A 23,691-nucleotide genomic window follows, 5' to 3' on the forward strand; every position below is an offset into this window, starting at 1 on the left:
TAATAGTAGCACCTTTGCCTCCATGCACCTAATGAGCACAGTGTCCTCAGGAGGAGAGATATTGGCCTGGTCCTAAATCAGTGATTTTCACGTTCCACCCGGTTATAATGTTGTCCACTGAACAAATAGACGAAATACTTCTGCACAGCTCATTGACTTCTGAAAATTGATTTGATACTATTTGACTTGAGGGACTAGGTTTTACTATAAAATGAATGCTGGTGTTGAAGTGAATTCAACATTATTTTTGAGGGGATAAAAACGCCACAAGGATTCAAATTATATACCTTTTTATGTGACTGGATTTGAAGTTGTTTCTCAGTTTGTGTGTTAGTATATCAATACGTTAATACATCTACAGTATACTACTGTGCTCAGTGTGCACATAATGTTCTTGTACGTGTGCTAGACAACATACTGTATGCCTCAGCTGTGAAACAAGTTTTAACTGTGTGTGTTTTTCCATCAAAGAATCTGAACACCACCGTTGCCCAGGACTGGTGTCTAGCTCTGCAGAGGCTTATTCGGATCAAAGAAGAACAGATCCAGAGTGCTAACAAATGTCGCTTACGCCTGCAGGTGCCCGGCAGGCCAGACAAGTGAGTAGTTTCACAAATACAGATGTGGCTCTAAGTAAATCTATTGTGTAGCCTATTTTGGGATGTGAGAGCACACATGCATAAGAGTAACAAAAAAGACAACATTATTAACAATAACACCAACGCTAAAGGTTTCTTTCATATTGTTAAATGATTTTACAAGTTCCAAAATATAAAAGTACTCACTTTATACAGCGGAGTTGATGAAATAAGCATAAAAACATAGACAGAACCAGACTATCATAAACCACAACAAGGATTATGATAATGAAGAATCTTGACATTTTGTGTTTATCTTGAGTCACTCGAAGCACATTCAAGGTTTATTCTCAGCCAGAGTTCAGCGCCTACTCCCTTTGCAACAACTTTATAAACAATTTTATAATTTTTTATTCTTATTTATTGCCATTTTTACTTGGTCTACAAAATGAGAGTGGCACAAAATATATAATATAAGAGGAAAGAGAAGAAAATCCAGGATGTTGCAGTTACATATATGCACTTAGATCACCGGGCCAATAGGACACCCTAACCTTTTGCAAATTAGAGGCGCGAACAGTTTATTCTGTCGTGAGTGGGTAATTACCTGACTCAAATAATTCATTTCTTTTAGTACTCGGATGGAATAATGAATAGCCTCCACAAAATATTCGTTTTTCAGATTTGAATTGAGACACTGTTTGCTTTCCTGGATTCTGTTATGTATCAGCCTTTACCGAAGATCGGACTTTGGTACATAACCTTCTGAACAACTCAATTAAAATGTATATTATTTTATGTTTACAGCATCTGTGAAGAAAGACGAATATTGAGCACTTGATAAAGTAGAATATTTCTCTACACTACAATGCTATCATTCATCTCCCAGCTGTAGGATTTATATTAGATTTGATTTTACAAGAGATTTTACAAAAGTAAACAAGATAAGTAAGTTAATGAGCCATATAGTTTAGAGGGAAAATTATTTCCTCGAGTCCCTTGATGTTTTTATATATTTATGGCTTCCAAGTAGATAACTGGCAATGTAGAAAATGACCCCTAGTATTTTTTTTGCTGGACTGCCGGCCCTACACATGCAGCCAAGTGTTGGAGTTTCCCGGTGCGAACGGTTTTCTATTTACGTCGTCAGGGGCTGTTTATAGCGCTTCCACTCATAGCCCTGTTTCCACAGGACTAGTATTACCTCGTGATTTAGAAATTACCCTACACCCCCCCCCATGTTTGTGTTTCATACTGTATCTGTATTTTACTCTAATTTACTGATATTACCCCCCTGGATATGTGAGACAACATGACAGGCTGCAAATTTTTACAGTCTTGTCTCTAAATGACCTAAACACATAACTGTAATGGAAACAGAGGACAGCGCCTTTCCTGCTCCGAGCTCTCAGCTCCGGTATTAAATGCAGAAAGGTCGGCTAAACTCCTATTTAAACAGACATACACCAGCGTCTCTACCATCTCCTCCGTCCAGTGAGATCGACTCTACGGCTGGAACGGCTGTCAGCAGGCGGCAGGAGAGATGCACCGTGGTGCGTTTGGATTTTATAGCTGAACTAAATACCAGAACGCAAAACTTTTTATTTCTTTTGACATTTTCACATCACAAACAACGAACAAAAGCATTAAAATACAAGTCTTGCAGGTAAAACATGAGACTCAGGTAGCCTGTTATATCAGTTTAGTATAGGTGCGCTTGCTGTAACCGGGTGGAGATAAGCCTCCTGAATTTGCAGCCAATGCTGTCAAAACTTTCATTTATAATTTACCACAGCCTGCAGATGAACATTTAATATCCAGGAATTCACATTAAGGACATTAAGGACCCTACCAGTGACTATCCCTGTAACAAATTGGCTACAATTTTGCACACTCAAACACAAAACAGCAGCAGTTGCAGTTTTGTTCTCAGTATATACACTTATATGCAATCCTTAGCAGGTTACCTTGTCATACATAGGATGTTAAAGTGGTTGTCTTAACATGTTGAAGTGGATCCTGGTGGGTGGAGTGACTACTGAATGACTGAACGCCTACTTAGAGAAAAACAAAGATAGCAAAGAGAGAGCATATGAGTAGCTTAGACTATAGCGCAGGAACTGGGAATAGCAAATAATGGCAGATTATAATGGATCCCATTTCATGGCTTCTGGTGGGGATAGGATAAGAAAGAGGCAGGGGAGGACAAAAAGGGAAAGATTGTGATAGAGAAGCCAGAGCCCTGCTGAGAGAGACTAAGCAGGAGAAGGAGAGGAAGAAAGAAAGAGTGAGAGTGATGATCGACCTCCCCTATGAAAGACTTGGCTTGGTGCCGGCAGGGCAGTGGCAGTCAGAAGAGTGGGTCTAATGCTACAGAGCCAGGGAGAATCTAACTGTGCCAAGCCGAGCTAAAGTGACAGCTTGAGAAGCAGAGCTGTGCAGATCAGTTCTCCCACATCTCCCAGCTTCCTCGTCGGCTGTCACACCAGGCCTGCAGGGCCAATCTGCTTACTCAGATGTTTGGTGGAGCCAGATGTCATGCTTACAAGAGAGTCCCCGAATTCCCCTTCAAGGGGTACCCTATTTGCTGAGTTCCTCTGATAATGTCATTAGCAACTGCACTGACAAGGAGATTTCCCACCCCTACATATGTCCAAGATGTAGATTTGTATTTAACACTTAAATAATGTAGAGCGAGCCCTCTGCTCAAATCATACTTGGAGATGGCCACAGAGTTTATGTGGAGAGGCAAAAGATAACAATGCACAGCTGAAAGAGAGGAATCTCCTGTCGGGAAAAAGATCCAATCCTAGTTGTGTGATAGCAATCTAATTGAGGCTGGGCCTCAGAGTCGGGTGGCTGGACTGGCAGTGAGCCTCGGGGCTGGGGGTGACAGGTGGCGCAGCGGGTACCCAAACCATTCTGACACTACCCAGGGTGCAGCAGTGGCAGATTGTAGGGGAGAGCAGCGGGCAGACTGGCTCTGTCTCTCTCACGAACACAAACACACCCACACTATTGCACACACACAAACCGTGGTTTTCCCTCGCTGTTCATCTTCGTTTTGTTACTAATCTGAGTAACAATCTACAGGGCACAACGGTGTTCCTGAGTCTGTATGTGCATTCAGCATTCACACATGCTACTGGCAAATACACCTGCGCACGAGCAAGCATGCATCTCAGACAAAGAAGCACACACATAGAGGGACGGAAACACACATACACACACTTGCGCACACAGTCGAGCCTTTGCTCTGCTGGTGAGAGAGTGGGACCACAGCAGGGACCCCCTGTACTGAGTTGGTCCCCTCCTGTCTGGCCGCAAGCGACTCTCTGCAGTCAGGCAGCACATCACAGCCTCCACACTGCAAACAGACTGAGTACGTGGAGAGAATCCTGACTGCTGCCTCAAAGGCAGCAGCCTACGTGTGACAGCAGTTCATTAACATCCTCTTTTACTGCGTCTGCTGGAGCAACCACAGGCACAGATACATGGGCCTTACTGGCAAGTGATAGATACAGAGTTCAAATTTCATAGTTTAACCAAATGTGTTTGTTGCTTCATCCCCCCGTTAGCGCAGCATACATGAAGGAACAGTATTGTAAGCCTAAAGCCTCTTTTTTTATCATTGGCCCTTTTATGGAGGCTGTACAGGCTACCTGCAAGGCGGATGACAGACCTTATATTCACAGTCATGAGACTCATTCAGGCTTCATTTTCTCTAGTTCATTCTGGCTGAGAGTCTTGTCCAAACAGACATGCTCCCAAAGAGACTCTGGAGAATCTTTATGACCTTATCTTAGTGTCTGGACAGCAGAGGAGTTGTGTCTGAAGAGAGGTGCGCTATAGATAGATGCATGGCGGGATCCCACTTATAGGGTTGGTTCTCACAATTACAGATAATTAATCAAGATAATTTCTCTTAGCATTGCAGATTGTTGTTATTTTATTTGTCCAGATCTTGACATATCCATCCATCATTTTTTTCTTTCACCCCAATTAATTGGAATTTCTTTTTTTAGGTCCTCACAGCACTGAGAAATGACATGTGACAAATGACAAATGTCTGTGCAGAATGAGCGTCCCTGTTACATTCATACACCTCTTACATGTGACTCCTCAAGATGGTGGAGTGTTCCTTTAGCATCTGTCACGTCCTTGTGCATTAGTGTATAATGGAATGGGAATAGCTCCACCCTTGCACTCACCCCCACCTTTCGCTCTACAGTTTTCAGCATTATTTGTCCAGAGACTGCTTGCTGGGTTTTTTTTTTTCTTCTTCTTTTCTTCGCATTCACACATGCAAGAATAACCACAGTTCACTTTGTTGGAGCTAAAGGGCACCCACGGAACATTTTCTATCGTCAACTGTTGTGGAAAAGTTTGTGTTGCCGTTCGAATAGTCAAAACAAATTGAGGAAATGAGCTCCTTAGATCATTTAGTGAAGAGGTGTTTTATCTAATCTTCACACACTGTTTGCCCTAGATTAATTTTTATATGGAAGCTTTCAAAGAATGATTTATCTCTGGTTACGAAGCTTATACCTGCTGTACATTATGAGGTTTTCTGATGTTGGTTCGACCCGTCCAACAAACTGCTAACAAGACCCCAACCTGGAGTTTTATGTTGTCATAATGCAGTAATTTGATAATTATTAAAAATATAAACTGTCCAAATGAAAGCTGAAGAAGTAAATGCTCCTGTATAATCACGATGGGGTGACTATAACCCCAAATAGATAATGTGGTGTGACATTTAACCCTTGCAAAGATTATTTGAAGAATAATTCAGAAAATATTTCAGGAAAAGTAACACCAGGTCACCACCTTCTGCCAGCTGTCTTTAGTATAAACACTGCAAGCATTTAAAATGAACTTAAACTTATCAACCTTGTTTAGCACACAGATTTAAACAAGGTCTGGTATAATTCTGTGGTTCAGCAGAGATGTGTACAATCCAAAAGGTGCCGACCTGGGTCGTATAAATTTTGACAGCCAGGTATTTACTGGTAATAAACAGTATGAAAGGTCATACCAGATTGAATACATGTTCATTATCTTGCTTCATACACAGGAATAGCGTGTTAAAGTGCTATTTATGATTCAATCAATGGCAGCACATTCTTAATTGTCAAGAGAGGGGAGGGCTGACTCGATACAACTATTTGGTGCCGGAATTTCAACGGGAGCCTTTAAGTCACAAGACGACTACTCTACCTTTCAGGGAATGGCGGTCTAAACATGTGCTCCGATTGAATTCCAGTTTTTACTCAACGTTATTAATGCAAATATGACACACATGCAAGGACGTAGGTTTGGTTTTAACTTTGGTTGGAACATTTTTTTGTCAGACGGCCAAAATAATTGTGTATGTGTACTGGCTCTCTATCACTCTTTTCTCTTTCATAGGCACATATATGCACACACATACGCATGTAAAGAGCCTGACTCTGCAAAATGTTTGCTTTACTGAATATGCATTTGCTGACTTGCCTGTAACCGGACTTGGATCATGATTTTTTTCTCTGATTTTTACATTTTATTTTATTGATAGACTACTCAACTATAAATCTGACACCAAAATTAATATTTAAAAATAACATTGACTGTCACAATAAATGTTACAATAAAATAAATGTATAGAAACCTGTAGGTAAGTCTGCTCTGTAACTTGCTGCTGTACAGTTTTCAAACCTCACCTGACAGAGTCACAGTAATGCTCAAACCTATCTTTGAGTCATCTCAAAAACTTCTATTTGTATAATTTTTCATTCAACTCCTGAACTTAATGGCTAGATCTTTCACTGTGACATCAGAGCTCACCTAAGAGGCTGCGGCTCACCTGTCTATGTGTCTCTGTGCTGCTCAGGCTGTTAATGACAGCAGCATTTTCGCAAATAAATTGATGCCTGACAGTCACAAACACATCAGTTGGACAAGCTGTGGCTAATTTAGCTTATAAATAATGTTCATGTCTAATGACACATATACAATAATAACTCTGCTCTTGATCCACTCATGGAAAATGGGGAGGATTGATCACAGAACATTCTTCTTAACTAAGCTCAGCTGTTACTGACACTTTGGTTCTTCTTTAAAAAGGACCAGATGTCTTAATTTGCTTTTTGGTGAATTCTCACCAGCAGTAATAAAGCTGTTTAATTAAAAAGCATGTCTGAGCAACATTCACAAATTAGCTAACACCTAACACCTGAAATTAAATATAATATCAAATGATCTTAGTTTTGTCCTGTGAAGTTGTTTTCAATTCTGTGACATTTGGAACATTTAAACTATAAATACTAACAGATTACTTCAGATTCTCCAGCTCACCGACTCTGCTAATGCTGCTGCTGCTGCTGGGCTGCTGCTAGTCAACAACGTGTACCACTTGAAGTTGAAGGTTGCCAGATCATCAGCTTGAATATCCCCCATATCCTGTTCTTTCACTCTTTATCATAATAGCGCACCTTTTTGCAGAAAACACACAAAGCTGGCAACTCTGCAGTGATGTTACGGTTAACATTACGTGAAGTTAAAGTAGCTAGATTGTTTGAGATCGGTAAAAATATTGGTAGGGACAATCCAGCAACACCTTGATATTGGTAGGGATATGTCCCCAGCATCCATACCCAAAAATCTATGCCAATGCACACATGTCACAAATAACCAGTGTACTGACTGTGCAGACATCAGATGTGTGTGTGTGTATGTGATCGACTGATCTGAGATATTTGTTCTTTCTGTTATTTTTTGCCTCATTTCACACCACCTACAGTGAGCCCTGTGTTTATCTGTGTCCACCTGTGTCCTTTGTTATGATCTGGCTCAAGTGGCCACAACAAAAGGGAGACACACCAGTCGTCACACCTTATATTGACTTTGTATCCAACCGTGTCACCTCTATAATTCACACTCAGTCTGACCACGCCTTAAGTCTATCTCTAGTAATATTTTTCAGACTGATTGTCAGGTCCGTCTAGAACTAGATCAACAAACCCTTGTAGGGACACTGAACCATCTCCTTTTACTCATTTCACTATTTGCACAGCAAACTTAGTCTCTTTCTCTCCTGTTTGTTTCTGTGGAGGTGAACTGAAGGATGGGTGCATGACAGGCTGCCACTCAGCACTCACTCCTACATCTGTCCTGTCCTTGTGCATTAGTGTCACACGTGTGCTTCGGCACTGACCTGCTCCCATAAATCAGCTGGGCCGGCTCCTCGCTTCGCTCCCTCGCCCTGCTCTGCCCTCTCTCCCCTCCCCTCCCTTTCTGACTCTCCTTACTTCTCAGCTCTCCTCATCTCCCCTCTGCCAGCATGCCTGAGTCTAGTTCTCCATTCTGGCAGTGCACCACACCTGCACTGCGGCTGTCAATCAGCGGGCAGGAGGGAGGAATCAGAGACTGTGCTTAGTTTAGCATGTTTGAGGCCGTGTGGGTATGAAGTGTTGCGCAAGGAATCCAACCAAGTGAGTAGTTGTATTCTCATCACACCCTGTCTCCCCTTCTGTCTTCGGCAAATTGCCTCTGCTATATTTAAGCAGCGCATTGTATGAATTACACTTCTTTGTGAAAGCTCCACTTTTTCAACATGTCAGGGAAGTTTGAGATCTTACTTTATTCTGTTCTTGTCTGCAGTCTCTTTCTCTCTCTGTATGTGTGTGTGTCTCTCTCTCTGCCTTTTTCTTCCATGCTCTGTGAAATGAAAATGAATTTGCAGCGGGCAGCAGCAGGTATGACAGAAGCTGAATTTCAGGCTATGCTCTGTTCTCCACTTAATTACCCTCTAATGATGTCTGAATGTAAAATTGTCCTGCATATGTGTGCCTGGAACCACCCCTCCCCCCCACCACCACACTCATCCTGTCTTTCTTTCATCACCTCAGAATCACTATGAAATGGTTGTACAGGTGATGGAGAAAGGATCATTATTTTGAAAAGCTGCTTAGTGCTTTAAAAAGACATCTCATCCTTGGCCAGCTCACTTGTAGTTCCAATAAAGCCTGATCAATCCAGACAACAGAGTGCTCCTGTCAATGTATACACATTGGCTAAGTCATTGCAAACTCAGGGCCGATGCTGCCAGTCTCACTTTATACTGCTCAGAATTAAGCAGTTATTTTACTTTAGTTGACAGGAGAGACCACCAAATATTTAAACTTAGTGTTTAAACTAACAAACTGTGACCGTGAACTAAATGTTAAGGTAGAAATCTATAGCTTTATATTGCCTCTTTTTGCTCTCTGTCTTTGTTTTCTCTTGCGGACCAGAGTCTGTTTGACTGGTGTCCGAAACAGATAGACGTTTGTTTAGTTTTAGCAATTTCTCCATATTGCTAATGCTATAGTGAAAAACATTTCTTCTTCTTTGTTTTTTCGTTTGTAGCTAACCTTGCAAGACAATGAGTTTTCCACAACCGTTTCTACAAACATAACTAAAAGCTTGTTAAGAAATGAAGAGTTTCCATGCACTGAAATGCTAGAGGGCTTTTAATTTGAAACAGATACAGGAAGTGTTGAGTTTGTATTAACAGCATAATGCAGTAATTTTAACAGGGCAAATGGGAGCAGATCAAAACAAGGGTATGTACTAAAATATGACCTATCATACTAATCAAACAGAGGGAATTAGAAATAAGGGCCTGCCTCTAATACAAGTCTGCTTCAAATAAAGGCCTGTAACCTTCTGCAGTTGAGGTAAATGAAGGCCCTGGTCACTATTTAAAGTAATACGGTATGGCTGTAAAGGTCATAAGATCTTTTTAAAATATATATTTCACAGACCCCTTACAATTACACCATGGACCACTAGGGGTACGCAGATCCCCGGTTGAGAAAGAGTGCTCTACCTAATCGTAACACTTAACACAACCTGTGCTTATCAAAAGCCATTTGATGGTCGTCCTGGATAGAAGAATTTTAACTCCTGGCTCTCAGTTGAGCTTAAAGAGAACTCTTTGGTATTGACTTTGAGTGTGCTATAGGTGTGAAAACTCACTTAAATCAGACACATAGCATACACAGTTATCTTTTGGTAATTTCCATGGAAACAAGATATTTTAGGAATGCCTTGGTATTCAAGTGGAGTGGCCATGATTTGTTGAGAGCTTGTTTGTCACTGGGGTTATAGATTTGTCTCTTGATCTCAATGAATTATACCCATTGTGGTTCATCACATGTTATAGTCTGTTATATTCAACAACAGATCTTTCTTTTAATAGCTCTCTGGAGAGCTTGGATGACCTTCCTGTCCTTTCCTGCCAAATACAGTAAGAGCAGAGCAGCTTGACCAGTGCGCAGTTGTTGTGGCCACAAAACCAAATGAGAAACTTTGTGACAAGAATCAGCTGTAATAAATTATGATAATAATCATCCAAAAGGTCATCTTTGTATATACAAATACTTGGTAGCTCATGACATGCTACTACAAATAGCAAGTAGCTCACAGTAGAACTCCAGACCATTTGACAGTAGTAGTAGTTTGGCATGGAGGAAGACATGAACCAAACAGTGTCAGGTACCTGAGTACCCTTAAAGTCAGGCATCCATGAAGGTTCAGGCAATAAAAACATTTTGGCTGATGCTTATTTGTTTACTTCACCTTCTCTTGTATTTTGTAGTGCAGTACTAGTAGCTGGACCCAATTTGTAGCTCTTTGAACTCATGAAGAGAGAAAGACGTGGAGGGATAAAACAAACATCACCCAGTGGTTTGTGGTAGGCTAAATGAGAAAGTTAAAGGGGACATACCATTCATTTTGTGATTTTCTGTTATATATATATTGTTATGATGTCAGATATCTATACTAAACATGGTCAAAGTTCCAAAACTTGAGTTTAACATATGTAGAAATGCTCTCTGCAAAGTCAAAAGCCCAGGCTTCAACCTGCTCTGAACGCTTTGTTTGTGATGTTTTTGCCTACCTTGCCTGTCACACATACCCATAAATAGCCATCCATTCCGTAGTCTTTGTTGCTAAGGTTTTTCCATGTGTTGTTTGTTTTAATATTTTGGATTGGATTTTGGCTCGAACATGTACAGATGTATTTGAGAAGTTGACATATCGAGTAAAGAACAAAAAAAAAGAAGTGAAATCCTACTACTATGGTTTGTTATGGAAGATTTTGAACTGTAAATCATGTAAATATTTGTATATATATGATCTTTATATAATAAGCAGTTTAATAGTAATCACCTTAAATTGAAACCATTCAATTAAATAAAAAAAAAATCATTGTTTAAAAAAAGGGCAATTTATTGCATCATTTTTTCTAATTCAGCGGTTCAGTATGAGAGGATTAAAATGAAGGGGACCTATTATGCTTTTTCTATTGTCAGTCATATATACCGTGTAATGTTACAATGTCGGATGTTTATGTTAAATGTGGGCAACGTGTCAGATAATGAGGTGAAGGTATGTAGAAGTAATTCCTGTGAGCAAAAAGCACCGGCTTCAGACTGCTTTGAATGCTCGTTTTCCAACGTTTTTTCTACTTTCAGCCCGAGCTGACGTCAGCTTGTGATGTTTCTTTATATGGTCATCTGCTACATGTACAGTGCCTCAGTTTACTGTGCCACTATGCTAAAATTATGACCTTTTTCCATTGTTTTGGAGGTAGACATGCTGAACCATGACTTGAGTCAAGCTGGCATACTGAGTGTTTTTTCATTACAAAGTAAAATAAGTTGTTTATCTGTTGGAGGTGTGCTGGTCGTCTACAGCTCTTTATCAAACATTATCATCACTGTTGCTGTTTCTGCTTCTACTGTTCCTCCCTGCATTATTTCTAACTGATCCACTGAACAAAGAGCTCCAAATATCTCCATATCTTGTTGTGTCAACTGGTTTTTAGCGCCACTAACAAAGCTCTGCTAATTTGGCGTGGAACATGTTTAATTTCAAGTAAATTCTTCACAATAAAAGTCTCCAGTTATTTAGTCATTTAAAGCTTTTAATTTGAAGCAGTAAAGCAGGAAGTGTTGGGTTTGCATCAACGGTAACTTTACATGTCTGCAATATGGCTGCCCCACAGCAGGCTTCTAGAAAGCTGACCAATCAGAACAGAGTGGACTTTTAAGTTTATTGTATGCACTACAAATATAGTTTCTGCTGCACCAATCCCTTTCAGTGGTTCACTTCCTAAATGCAAATAGTATAACCCAGAAACGGGTTATATATTGCTGTAAGTTGTTCTGTACAGAAAAACACATTCACAGTGGTATAAGAATTGTTTTCAATTATTTTTGCATTACCATCTGTGAATCTTCAATCTTTAATTTTTCTTCTTTTTTTTTTGTCAGAAATGAATTAAAGTTAGTGACTTGTTTTGTTTTTTGATGGGATTTATGTTAAATAATCTACACCTTTCCAGTTTTACATGGGAACCACTAGGGGATATGTGCTTACTCATACCTGTAATGTGTGTGGTAAACGTGGAGATTGACAACATATTTACCACTTGCCAAAAGCATCTAAATTACCATAAAGAGACAGGGGCGAAATGCAAATTCCAGCATAAATATGTGTGATCTGGCATGTTACAAGGCCTTAAGCAAACTATATTTGCATGATTTACTTTGAAGAGGAAGACAAGACATTTTTCAACTCTGTTAAACTTTAAATTATGGTTTCATAATGGGAATAGTACATACATAGATTAGTCAGTGTTGTGCATGAGACACGACATCCATCTCTTGAGAACTTTTGTTAAATGATTCGGGTTTTTTTTTTTGAACACCATCAATTCTCAATCAAGTTTGTTCTGGTTTACCAGGATATTGTGTATTAAGAGCTTAAAGGGATACCAAAAACCTTTGTTTTGAGTATCAAACACTCCTGCAGGGTTTAAAGGTGTCTCTGAAAAGTTTTAAGCTCACTTCTTTGCAGAGGATGGAAGATATAGTTGGTTCAGTGGATTGCAACGGCAACCCAGTTTTGAGGAAAAAAAGTTTAACAGGAACTTTCTATACCACTCCTGCAGCATATTCATATCCATTGGTGTGTTTGGTATTCTTGCCTTTTTTCTTTACTTATCCAGGCAAAATCTTATTGCGATTTAAATCTCTTCTTCTAGAAAGGCCAATAAAACTGTCATACACCACATCATGTGTTATTAATGCACAAAATTGTGAAGTTTTTCTGTGATTATATAACCTGTACACTCACATTGTCACTGTTTTCTTTCTTTCTTTTTCTCTCTGTCACGATCCAGTGTCCAACTGTGTCTGAGCTTGAATTGGCACCAAAAAGTCCGTACTGGCTGTCCCTTATCCCAGCAGAGCCCACATATTAGTAGCATTTTGAGACCCACCTATTACCGATTTACTGTGACCGGGCTGTGTGATCATCACAACCTGCCCTGAATATTGACGTGCAGCCTGAATCATAAAGCCTCAGCTTACTAGACTGAACTGTTATAAAACTACAAGCATACAAGCAGCTATTCAGACAGAAAAAAAGTCTTGTTTATTAAACTTAAAGTCTCACGAAATGAAAAAAATGTCCTTGTTGGTCCTTTGTTTCTCTGACTGTATTGTTTTGCTTGTGTTTGCATATAGCACACCCACAAAATATGTCATGAAATGCACATTTGCCTTTTTTTTTCATCAAAATCCTACTCTGCACTCCTCTGTTGTCAAATGCCCCCCTGTAAATTCAGCCTGTATAAAGTAAGAGGTGATGGAGAACTGTCAGTGCCCATGTTTCGAGTGCCTACTTTTGAACTCTAAAGTCTCACCCAGTGATGAGTCTCACAGTACCATTTGGAAACAGACCACATCATTGAAACACATTACGATCTTAAACTGATTACCTGGGATATTTAAAGTTCACATGCATCAGGATTGAATAAGCAGATCTTTGAATATCAATGTGACCTCAGCATTATTTGAGTTTAAGTCTGCTAAATTGGAATTTCTCACCATAACTGTTTTAAAATATGGAACCAGATAAATAATCAGATTTTTTGACTATTGTTTAAAACACCAAATAGTCCAATCTTTTCTTTATTGGCATATACTCTTATAAGTTACCAGCTGTATGGGAATGCTTGGCCATAAGTTTTTAGTGTTCATCTGAACTTGTTATTGCTTGTGCTGGCATGGAAAGAAAATCCATTGCGTGTACCAGTAAGGTTAGGGCTGCCTTCTGCATTCAAAGTTCTACCTGTTGAAATTCCTCTCCGCTGTCTTGTTTTGGAGATAAAGGTTTAATTGTCTGTCCAAGCCACCTGAACAGCCAGCACATTTATTTTTGTTTACAGGTTTGTAAACAGGTTTGTGCTTTATTGACATTAACTCCAACAAATTTTTGCCACTAAGGTGACCTGTAAGCAGGAATGTAATTGGAAGAAACAGCGGGAAACTGAAAATTGATCCAGTTTAATTACTGTAATAACAGCATTTCAAGGTCATACAGTAACATTACTGCTGTTTCATGTGGCTCAGTGTCAGTACATATAGTGTACTATACCTAAGCAAAATGTCACCTGTGTGCACAGAGACACAACCACACATGCAAAAAATGATGGGTTCCTGCAGTTATTTCTCCCAGTAAAGGGAGTACATTTTGTTTTCAAGGTTTATGGTTCAGCCAAGTGCTTGCTCATGGGGGAATGTTGGGTCTTTGTAAATTAAAGAGTACGGTCTAGACCTGTTCTATGTGAAAAGTGCCTTGAGATAACTTCTGTTGTAATCTGGCACTATATAAATAAAATTGAATTGAATTGAACTGAGCTTCGCTATCATTACACAATACAGGATTGCACAATGAAATCCAGTTGTAGCCCCTGGTGTAAAATCCCAGTAAATTCCCACAATATCACACAATATAGACTGTCGGACCTGCTGAGATGATGAAATGAAAAATGAGACCATCCAGCACAAGTGTTTATATCCTGTGTTGTTTTGCACTTTGTGACAAACATGTTAAAAATTCAGTATCAATACATCTGATGTGTTCACGCATCTGAACTTGTACCTGTGTGTTTCTGTGTGTTCTCCTCCAGGTCAGGACGTCCTGTTAGTTTCATGGTGGTCTTCAACACTCCCAACCCCCTTAGTAAGATCTCCTGGGTCAACCGTCTGCACTTGGCCAAGATTGCGCAACGTAAGCACACACGCGCACACCATTTCACTCATAGAGGCATACAGACGCACAGATGGGATTACTATGTCATTTTTATTTAAACAGTATGATGTAATGCAATGAAATGCAATAACAATGTTTTTAGTCAGAGGCTCAGACACATCATCAGTGTTTGCTTCACTCTCTATTGGCTAAAACTGGTGTTAAGACTTATATAATCAGAGAAAAACCAAGACACTCAACTGGGTCATCAGAAGTTTATGTGCTATGGAAAGAGGCAAACTGTTTGAACAATGTTAAATTAATAACCTCTGTTCCAAGATGTCATCTATCTTTGTGAAACCAAATATTACTTGTCATTCAGGATGTGGGCTACTTGATGTGCTTGAAAAAGCATTAGAAACACTTTAAATTCTCTACTATCAATCATTTGTATGGCTAAGTCTCCCTTCTTACATTTTTTTGGACATGTCATTGTGGAGACTCAGCAATGGTCAACAGTCATTCAACAGTGAACGAATAAATGACCAGACCCTGCCCAGCAGGGAGCAGCACAGTTCTTTTTTTTATCTTCCTAACCTCTTTCCTCCAACCATTGCTTTGCACTGCCCAAGCCGAAGCCCACTATGTAGTCTGACCGTACTGTATTACAGGATGTCTTCCTCTCTGGGGTTCATCAATGCATGCTGTCATCCAGTGGCAAAAACAGAGACGGGACTACTGAGGACATTAATCTGCTTATTTGGCCATGATGGCATGCATATTCAACCCACTCACTACCACAGTCCCCTTTCCCCATCCTTTGCTACTCCCTGTGTCGCCTTGAGCATTTCTTCCTTGTCACACACACTTTATTCTGGATTTGTTGTGCATGCAGTATGCCTGCACTAGTGTGTAGCTCCAATCATATTGTTGTGGCTTCTTATATCCCAGAGGCCATTGCTATGAGTGCTTGCGCAGAAACATTCAAGGATTTAAAGGAAGTTATAAAAAGTAGGTTAAAGGATACTCAATTAAACATATTCTGTATTTGAGTGGCTCAAGATGTGTTGCCATTGTTTTTGATACTCAAGTATAGCCCTGAGAAGATCAATGAGCTCTAGTTTGGCAAAGGTCAAGAGGGAGGCTGAAGTGTTTTGTGCTTTACAGAAGAGACTGTGCTTCTGGTATATCTTGAGTTCTCCATCCTTGCAAATTACAGCAAAAAGAGAACACACAACACTGGAATGTTCCCTTGTGCTGCTTGCTCACCTTTCACAGCAGGGGTATAGAGGTGTATGAAGCATACAATATATCTGTAGACTCTCCAGTAGAGCTTGCTGTATATGGTTTGTGTCAGTGTGGCATCAAAAACATCAGGCTGAGTGAATAGGATGCTGTGGCTGCAGTGAAGCACACGATCCCCAGCCTTTCCTTGTTGCTCACACCTTTATCAGCAACACACCAGGCGTACTGATGAGGATACTGGCATTGTTATAACATTCAGCTGTTCTGGCTGCTGCGTGGACATGGGTGATATTCAAAGCCAAATCATGCATGTTATCCATAGCTGTCATATGGATGTGGAACCTCATACTATATAATGTTTATGGAGACCATGAATTGAAGTCTCTATCAAACTCAAACATGAATTGAAGAGAATAAAATGAACAGAGTATCAAAATGTGTCATTCTGACTCCTTCTGCTTAAATTAATTCAATAAACAGAGTTTATTTTGCATTAACTTGGAAACATAACACTAAATAAATGTTTATTGAATTTCCTCACTTTTTTAGGATCTTACACCTGTGAAAAAACACTATCAAAATGTAAATATTGCACATTATTTTTACTCTCTTATTGATTGACTCTATAATGGCACAACTGTCAACACCGATCTGTCTTTGTCAGGCTATCCTACTACCTTGTAGCCTCAAGCACTTGTCACAGACATTTTACTCCTGTGTGTAAAGACAAACCTGAAATCTTTGCTTTTTTTTTTTGGCTTTAAAAAGTTTCAGATGAATCAACTGATCAGGCGAAATCAAGTTTTATATTTTAGGCCTTTTGCCGACACTGCTATCCAAAGCAAATGACAGTGCCATGAGGAAGTAAAATAAGCTCCAATTCCTCTATCACCAACATGACAAGCAGCCAAGTGTAAGGAGAACAAGCTTTGAGGTTCAATGAAAAGCAATAGAATAACAGTGCAAGGGCAAGAAATGAAATAAGAGCTAGAGAGAAATACAGAAGATGAGCTTTAGGACAAGTAGACCTAAAAGAGGGGAGGAGATATACTGCAGAGATGATTTCAATATATCAAGCTCAAGACACATATTCAGGCAGTGGGGCTGCAGAGAGAATAAAGACCATCTTTCAGCCAGAAGAAATGTTTGACTCAGATATTGATTCACTCATCTCTTGTTAAAATGATTGACAGCATGTATTTAAACTTGAGTTCAATTTGAACATGTTTCCGTAACATCTGAATTACTTGGAAACATTCACCCTAAAGGAATCAGTATTTTGTTTGAGAGTAACAACATGCATTTAAAAAGAACTGAATTTTTAACAGTGTGTTTTTGTGGAGCCAGAACAGTGACAGTTACATTTTGGCATTGAAAATAAAATTGGGCAATGAAAACAAAACCTGAACTGAAAAAAAGGAAATAATGGCATTGAAACACTTGTATTGGAAAAAGTTGTATTGGCACTGAAACAAGTATTGGCACTGAAAAAAGATCCACTGAAAACTAAAACACAGACATCAAAAAACTTACAATTTTTCAATATTTTCTGCATTATGATGTGTTTTTCAATATCGGTATTTTTGTCAATCACATTTTTTCTTCATGTCCGTCTTTTCCACACCTGCCAACACTCCCGATTTACGCGGGAGTCCCCCTATTTTTAACCCTTCCTCCCGCTGTGCTCCGGATTGATAATGAATCCCGTTAATCTACCAATTTCATAGTTTTTTCCTTTTGTTATCACAACCTGTTTCTGGCACTGTACAGCATGTGTGCGCAGCTGCTCTCTGCATAGGCAGTCCTTCATCCTGTCCTCTGTCCTTTGCTGTTGATGTGATTGACTGCCTGCAGGTGCCGCTAGTATAGAGAGAGGAAGTACTGGTTTGTCTCAGCCAGTAACTAAATGTACATGAATTCATCCCCAGCCCCACCCACCATGTTTTTACGCTGTCAGTGACTGGTTTTCAGTTTCAACTTTCTGTCACTGTTTTGGAGTAGAGAGGTAGATATTTTTTCAAGCGAGAAAGTAACCATGTAGATTCCCAATATTTGGTCAGTTTATCCAAATAAACGTCTGTTTGTAAATCAGCTGCGATGTTTTCAGAGATGTGAGGAGCTGCTGGTCATGACATGCTGGTCATCTCAGCTGCTGGTAGCCCGAGTCCTGCGTCACCATCCCGGGAGAGAACATGATCCAGTGAACTGATCTATGCAGTTCTTTGGTGATTTACCGCTCTAAAGTCTCTAAAATCTCTGCAGCATTTTGATATATGATATAATTCCTTGCAGGTGTTATTTGGATACACTGACCACATATTGGGAATCTACTTTCTGAACAATATTAAATCTTAATAAAGTGATATGTTAACAATCCTAGAGTGAAAATTACAGCAGTCTGGCTCAAAATCTCTGCCATGATGCCATCGCCCTTGGATATCCAATCTTCATCAGAAAGTTGAAAAAAAGGTGAAACTGAAAAAGAGAAAGTTGAAACTGAAAACCAGTGACAATGAAAAAATACTGACAGCGTAAAAAAAAAATCACTGAAAAAAGACAGATATGAATAAAAAATCTGAAGATTGACATTGAAATACACATCATAATGCAAAAAATATCAAAATAAAATAAGATTGTAATAGCCAATAATCAAGTTAAAAAGGACAAGGATTTACAATGAAAAGAAAAATGAAGTAGTCAATCTCAATGAATAAAAATAAAGTTAGAATACAATCACAAACATAAAACAGCATACAGCACACATTCCTCACAGTTATTTTCACCATAACTTCATACTTCCAATGCCTCTTCAATGTCACCATTTTTAGCAAAATAAAAAAACATCTCCCAGATGTTGTAAAATTCAGAAGCTTTCTTCCTAACTACATAAGTGAGTTTCTCAAGAGCCAAACTTGATGTTAAGTTTTTCAACCAGTGGCTGAGAGAGAGGCAACTAACACTTTAGCTAACATGGGCTCATAGTTGAACTAAGGGTGCTTATCTCTGGTGTTATTTTAATATCCAGATAGTTAAAACTTTCTATGGCATTTACAAATGGGTGTGTATCAATGGTTTTCTTCTCTCTTGTTCATTTAGGAACATAACAGATGATTTATATTTATCTTTGTTTACCTTAAAACCAGGGAAGCTACCAAATTGACTGATCAACTGTAAGAGGGATGATACTGACTTTCCAAGACCTGATAGAAACATGATGGTATCATCTGCATACAATGCAACATGATGTTCAAGGTCCCCTGTTCTAATACCACAAATTGAAAGGTGTAATCTTATTGCTATTGCCAACGGTTGCCAATGGCTGTTACAAAAAGTAAAGGTGAAAGCTGCAAATCTTGTCTCAAGCTGCAAAAGAGCTTAAACAGTTGTGAAATCAAATTATATGCAGATACTTCTGCAGATGAATCAACAAACAGAATTTCAACCCAGGCAGGACCCTCTCAAGTTTCATAGCCAAGGCTTTAGCAATGATCTTTGCATCAGAGTTAAAAAGTGAGATTGGTCTGTGGGAGCCACATTCTGTTGGCGGCTTGTCTGGCTTTAGAATAAGAGTGATTAGGGCACTTCGTAGTGAAGGGGGAAGGTAACGCTGTTTGAAGGACTCTGTATACATTTCTAACAATGGGGCTATGAGTTTTTCTTTAAATAATTTATAAATGTCTATTGGGAGCCCATCAGGTCCATGCACTTTACCACCTTTCATGTTAAGAATGGCGTTGGAAACATCCTCTAAATCTAGTTCTTTATCCAGCTCAAGTTTTGTATCTTTGGAGATACAGGGGATATCTAGTCTTTCTAGAAAAATGATCTGGTTTACTAAATTTGTTGGATAGTCCATCTGATAAAGGGCCTTATAGACGGAAACGGAAGCATGGTCAATTTTCAGTGGATCTGGAGTTATTTCACCCTGTTAATTCCTAATTGCATTTGTGGTTCTTTCTGAGTTATTTTTTTTAATTTTCTAGGCTAGCAATTTATCAGGTTGGTGTGTAAAGCTGCTCATATTCAGTTTTAAGGTCAAATTGTTTTTTTTTGTTTGTTTTTATTGAATTATCAAAGCTTGCCACTCTCTCCAACTCTCTGATTTCAGATTCCAACTCGTTCATTTTCTGTTTGAAATGATCAAATTTGGAGCAAGTGAAACAAATCATTTGTCTTCTAATAGTCCATATTTATTGCAAAATAAACATCTTTATGCTCCCCCACAAATTTTATGAAATCAGAATCCTGTAACCATTTAGGGTATAAGAGACATCAAGTGGAACCTTTGATTAACTGCAAATCATTGGAAAAATAGTGAGGTGGGGGAATGATCTGACAAAACAATGCTATCATACTGGCAGCTAGCTATATTAAGTTGCAGAGAAGTGGAAATTAAAAAATAATCTACATGAGAATAGGTTTTAAATGATGATGAATAACATGAATATTCCTCTTAATTGGGTTTTGCATCCTCCATGGGTCGCAAATGTTCAGTTCCTTCATGAACTGTTGTATTTTCTCTCTACTTTCAGAATGAGAGGCGTCAGCCTTGATGAATGATCAGGCAGCGGGTCTAGAGTGCAGTGAAAATCGCCTGCTATCATTATTGTTCCTGGAAGGGAGGCAATGAGTAAAAATAGATTCTCAAAAAATGAGGGATTGTCATCATTTGGGCCATAGACATTAACCAAATTCATAATTTCACTCTTTCAAAAGAGTGCCCTGTACTACTAAATATCTGCCAGCTGTATCAGAAATAGTATATTTCGCTTGGAATGGCACAGACTTGTGAACCAACACCAAAACCCTCTAGAGTGAGAAGAGATGATGCCAGTTCCTGGCCTGGCCATCTTCATCGTACCTTCAGTAATTCGTCCCTAAGTAAGTGAGTCTCTTGGATAAAAACAATCGAGGAATCAAGCTAATGTTAAACCAGATTGTACAGCATATCATCACCTCACCTCACCTCGTCACCTTAAAAGTGTGCCATCATATGGAGTTATATTGTGAGGAATAAAGACAAACATAAAATAAAGAAAATCTGCCATAAACAAATCCCCTTAGCTGTCATCCTAAATAAGACATCCTCTCGTACCCTCCCACCCTCTCCCTCACCTTGGGGTATAGTTAAGTGCACAAACTGATCCAGTGTAAGCAAGGGTGCAGTGTAGTAATACACAAAAGTAAACACTCCCCTCCGCCCCCCCCCCCCACCACCACCACCACCACCAAAACAAAAAAAAGAAAAAAAGAGACATTTGTGTCTCCTGATAACAGTTTGACATTTTCACAGACAAGTATTTATGAAATAATCTGAGTAGTCTCTCTTGCAGTATAGGAACACTCCAGGGACACCAGCCATACAGATTGCCTGTCCATTTCTCATAAAGACTATAGGTAACAGTTATTGGAGTGAACAGCGAAATGCACACTTCTCTGCTAATCTAAATGAAAATATCAGCCGTCATACGATAAGCTAACACCATAATAACTCGATATAAATAGAAAATAGGAAAACAACAATAAATAGGTGAAAATATTACCCTTAGTATTTATAGGTTCACCTATTAGTCAACAGGCCAAACAATGTCATTTCTTACATGGCGCAGGAGATTAGTGATATTCTCCACAGATCCAATTTAGTTCCTCTGTGCGTCTTCTGTGTGTTGTATGTCCTGAACAAACTTTTCAGCCTCTGCTGGGGATTCAAACTCACATCTTTGTCCATCAGTTGTCTGACAAAGCATGACTGGGTACACTATTCCATAGCGTATGTTCAGGGATCTCAGTTGTTGTTTTACCCCAAACAAAATGCCTACTCTGCTGGTGCAGCTCCGCTGATAGGTCTGGGAATAACATGACCTCCTGTTCACCACACAGTACCTTGCCTTTGGACCTGGCTGCTCGCATTACTCGGACTGTATCTTGGAAATTCAAAAACTTCATAATGAGGACTCTTGGTGAGGAGATTTGGTTGGATTGTGCCTGACTGGGGAGCCTGTGTGCTCTCTCAATGATAGCTGGTGTAGGAAAGGTTGCGGGGCCCAGTGCTTCATGTAGCCATTTCTTGAGGAAAGCGACTCCGTGAGTCTTTTCCACTTTTTCGGGCAAGTTAACCAGTCTAAGGTTGGATCTCCACGAGTGGTTTTTGAGCTTGTCAAGCTTGTATATGAGGAGAGCGACTTGTTTAACTAGCGCTTCTGTTTTGCCTTTCTCCAAGTAAATTGTGTCCTTGAAATTGCTAATACACTCTTCTGCCTCATCCATGCGACCAGAGAAGTCTCACACATCCCTCTTAACATCTTGAATTGCATTTATGACGCTGTCAAACTTTGTGGCAAGGTCATTTCTAATTCTCATTATCAGTTTTTGAACAACATCCAAGTTTTGAACTGTTTCAGTAGCCGCTATTTCTGACTGGATGGTAGTGCTAGTGTTACTTGTTTAGCTAGCAAGACTGCTAGCATCCCACTCGTCATCTTCCTCTATTTCTGTTCTTTGCCTTTTTTGATGGTATATTAATGATTGTGTAGACTGCAGAATTATTACATTGGTATTGTCCATACTTTTACAGAATATGTACAGGAATTTAATCAAATTTTGCCAGGAGCTCACAGAAAGACGTGGGCCTAGGTCAGAGCCATAACCACACCCTCCTTGTAATCATATTTTTTAAATCACATTAGAACCCCATTGATATTTTGTGTATAGTCATACTAGGTTTTTATGATGGTGTATATTTGATTAAAAAAATATTTTAGTTAAAGGATAGAGTTAGGGTTAGGACACTTAAACTTTGGTTAAGAGAAGTTTCATTCATGCTGAGAAAAATTGCTTGTTTGTATAAAAACCCTATTTGCTGTAGAACAAGGTTTGGAATTGAATACAGGTTGTCAGATGAGTCAGATGTGTGTAACATCCACCACCCCTCTGTGCTTTACACTTTTTAATCATACTTCCTTCAGGGAGTTCACATGGTTCAGTGAGGTCTATTCATGTTTTTGTTCCCACCTGATGTAACAAATTAAATGAGATGTTTTTGTATTTCTTTGATTGAAAAGAAGTATTATTAACACAGAATTACATTGTAATGTGTTTGACTTTCCCTGCAAATATCTACTTCTAAAATATTTTGTATCAAGATTTTCATTTATTAAGTTATTTTATAATTAAAAAAATATTTTACCCCCAAATAATAATAAGGAATACAATTATATTGCAATATGAATATGCAAATAAGTCCATTGTGATTTAAAAAAAGGTCAGAAAGAATCATAATTCAAAGTTGATTGTAGTAGCAACTAGATCACATACAGTACAAGTTGGCTCACACATACACAGCAACACTGTTACAAACTGGTCCTCATCAAATCATTCATTTGAAAACAAATGGTAGACAAGAGGGCGGGGTGATGGTTTTCATTGAATCCCTTGGGGAAATAGATCAGCACCAACCTGGTCAGGATGACAATTACATGTTAATTGTATTACACCCACACTTTGCCTTCCCATTTAACCAAATGTAATTACAATAAGGGAGTTGTTGATTTAATTTCACGGATGGTGTACTGTCACTGAGGCTTCCTCGTCATTGCAGGCAGAGGCAGGCCTGCCCTGTGCTCAAGAGAGACAGTTGAATCAGCATTTCAAACGCACCGAACCATGGGCTTGTTTAGTTTGAAATGGGTGCCCCGCTCCGAAATGTCCCTGAATGGTGTACACCACAAATAGCTAATGTTCTCATGCATGATTTAGTGAGTGATTAGACATCACAAAACTCAGTTTTCCAGACCCATCC

General features: G+C 39.2%; 1 protein-coding gene across 4 annotated transcripts in view; it reads left to right on the plus strand.

Moving 5' to 3' along the window:
• The window catches only part of arhgef10la (Rho guanine nucleotide exchange factor (GEF) 10-like a), a 125,148-nt gene that overhangs the window by 45,657 nt on the left and 55,800 nt on the right, over positions 1-23,691 (plus strand). For all 4 annotated transcript variants that reach the window (XM_044348925.1, XM_044348926.1, XM_044348927.1 and 1 more), the window contains 2 exons: positions 472-599; positions 14,587-14,687. In XM_044348925.1, the coding sequence (XP_044204860.1) occupies positions 472-599; positions 14,587-14,687 (229 nt within the window). The remainder of the gene's footprint in view (positions 1-471; positions 600-14,586; positions 14,688-23,691) is intronic.

The sequence above is a fragment of the Thunnus albacares genome, chromosome 4 (assembly GCF_914725855.1).
Source record: "Thunnus albacares chromosome 4, fThuAlb1.1, whole genome shotgun sequence".
NCBI classification, from domain to species: domain Eukaryota; kingdom Metazoa; phylum Chordata; class Actinopteri; order Scombriformes; family Scombridae; genus Thunnus; species Thunnus albacares.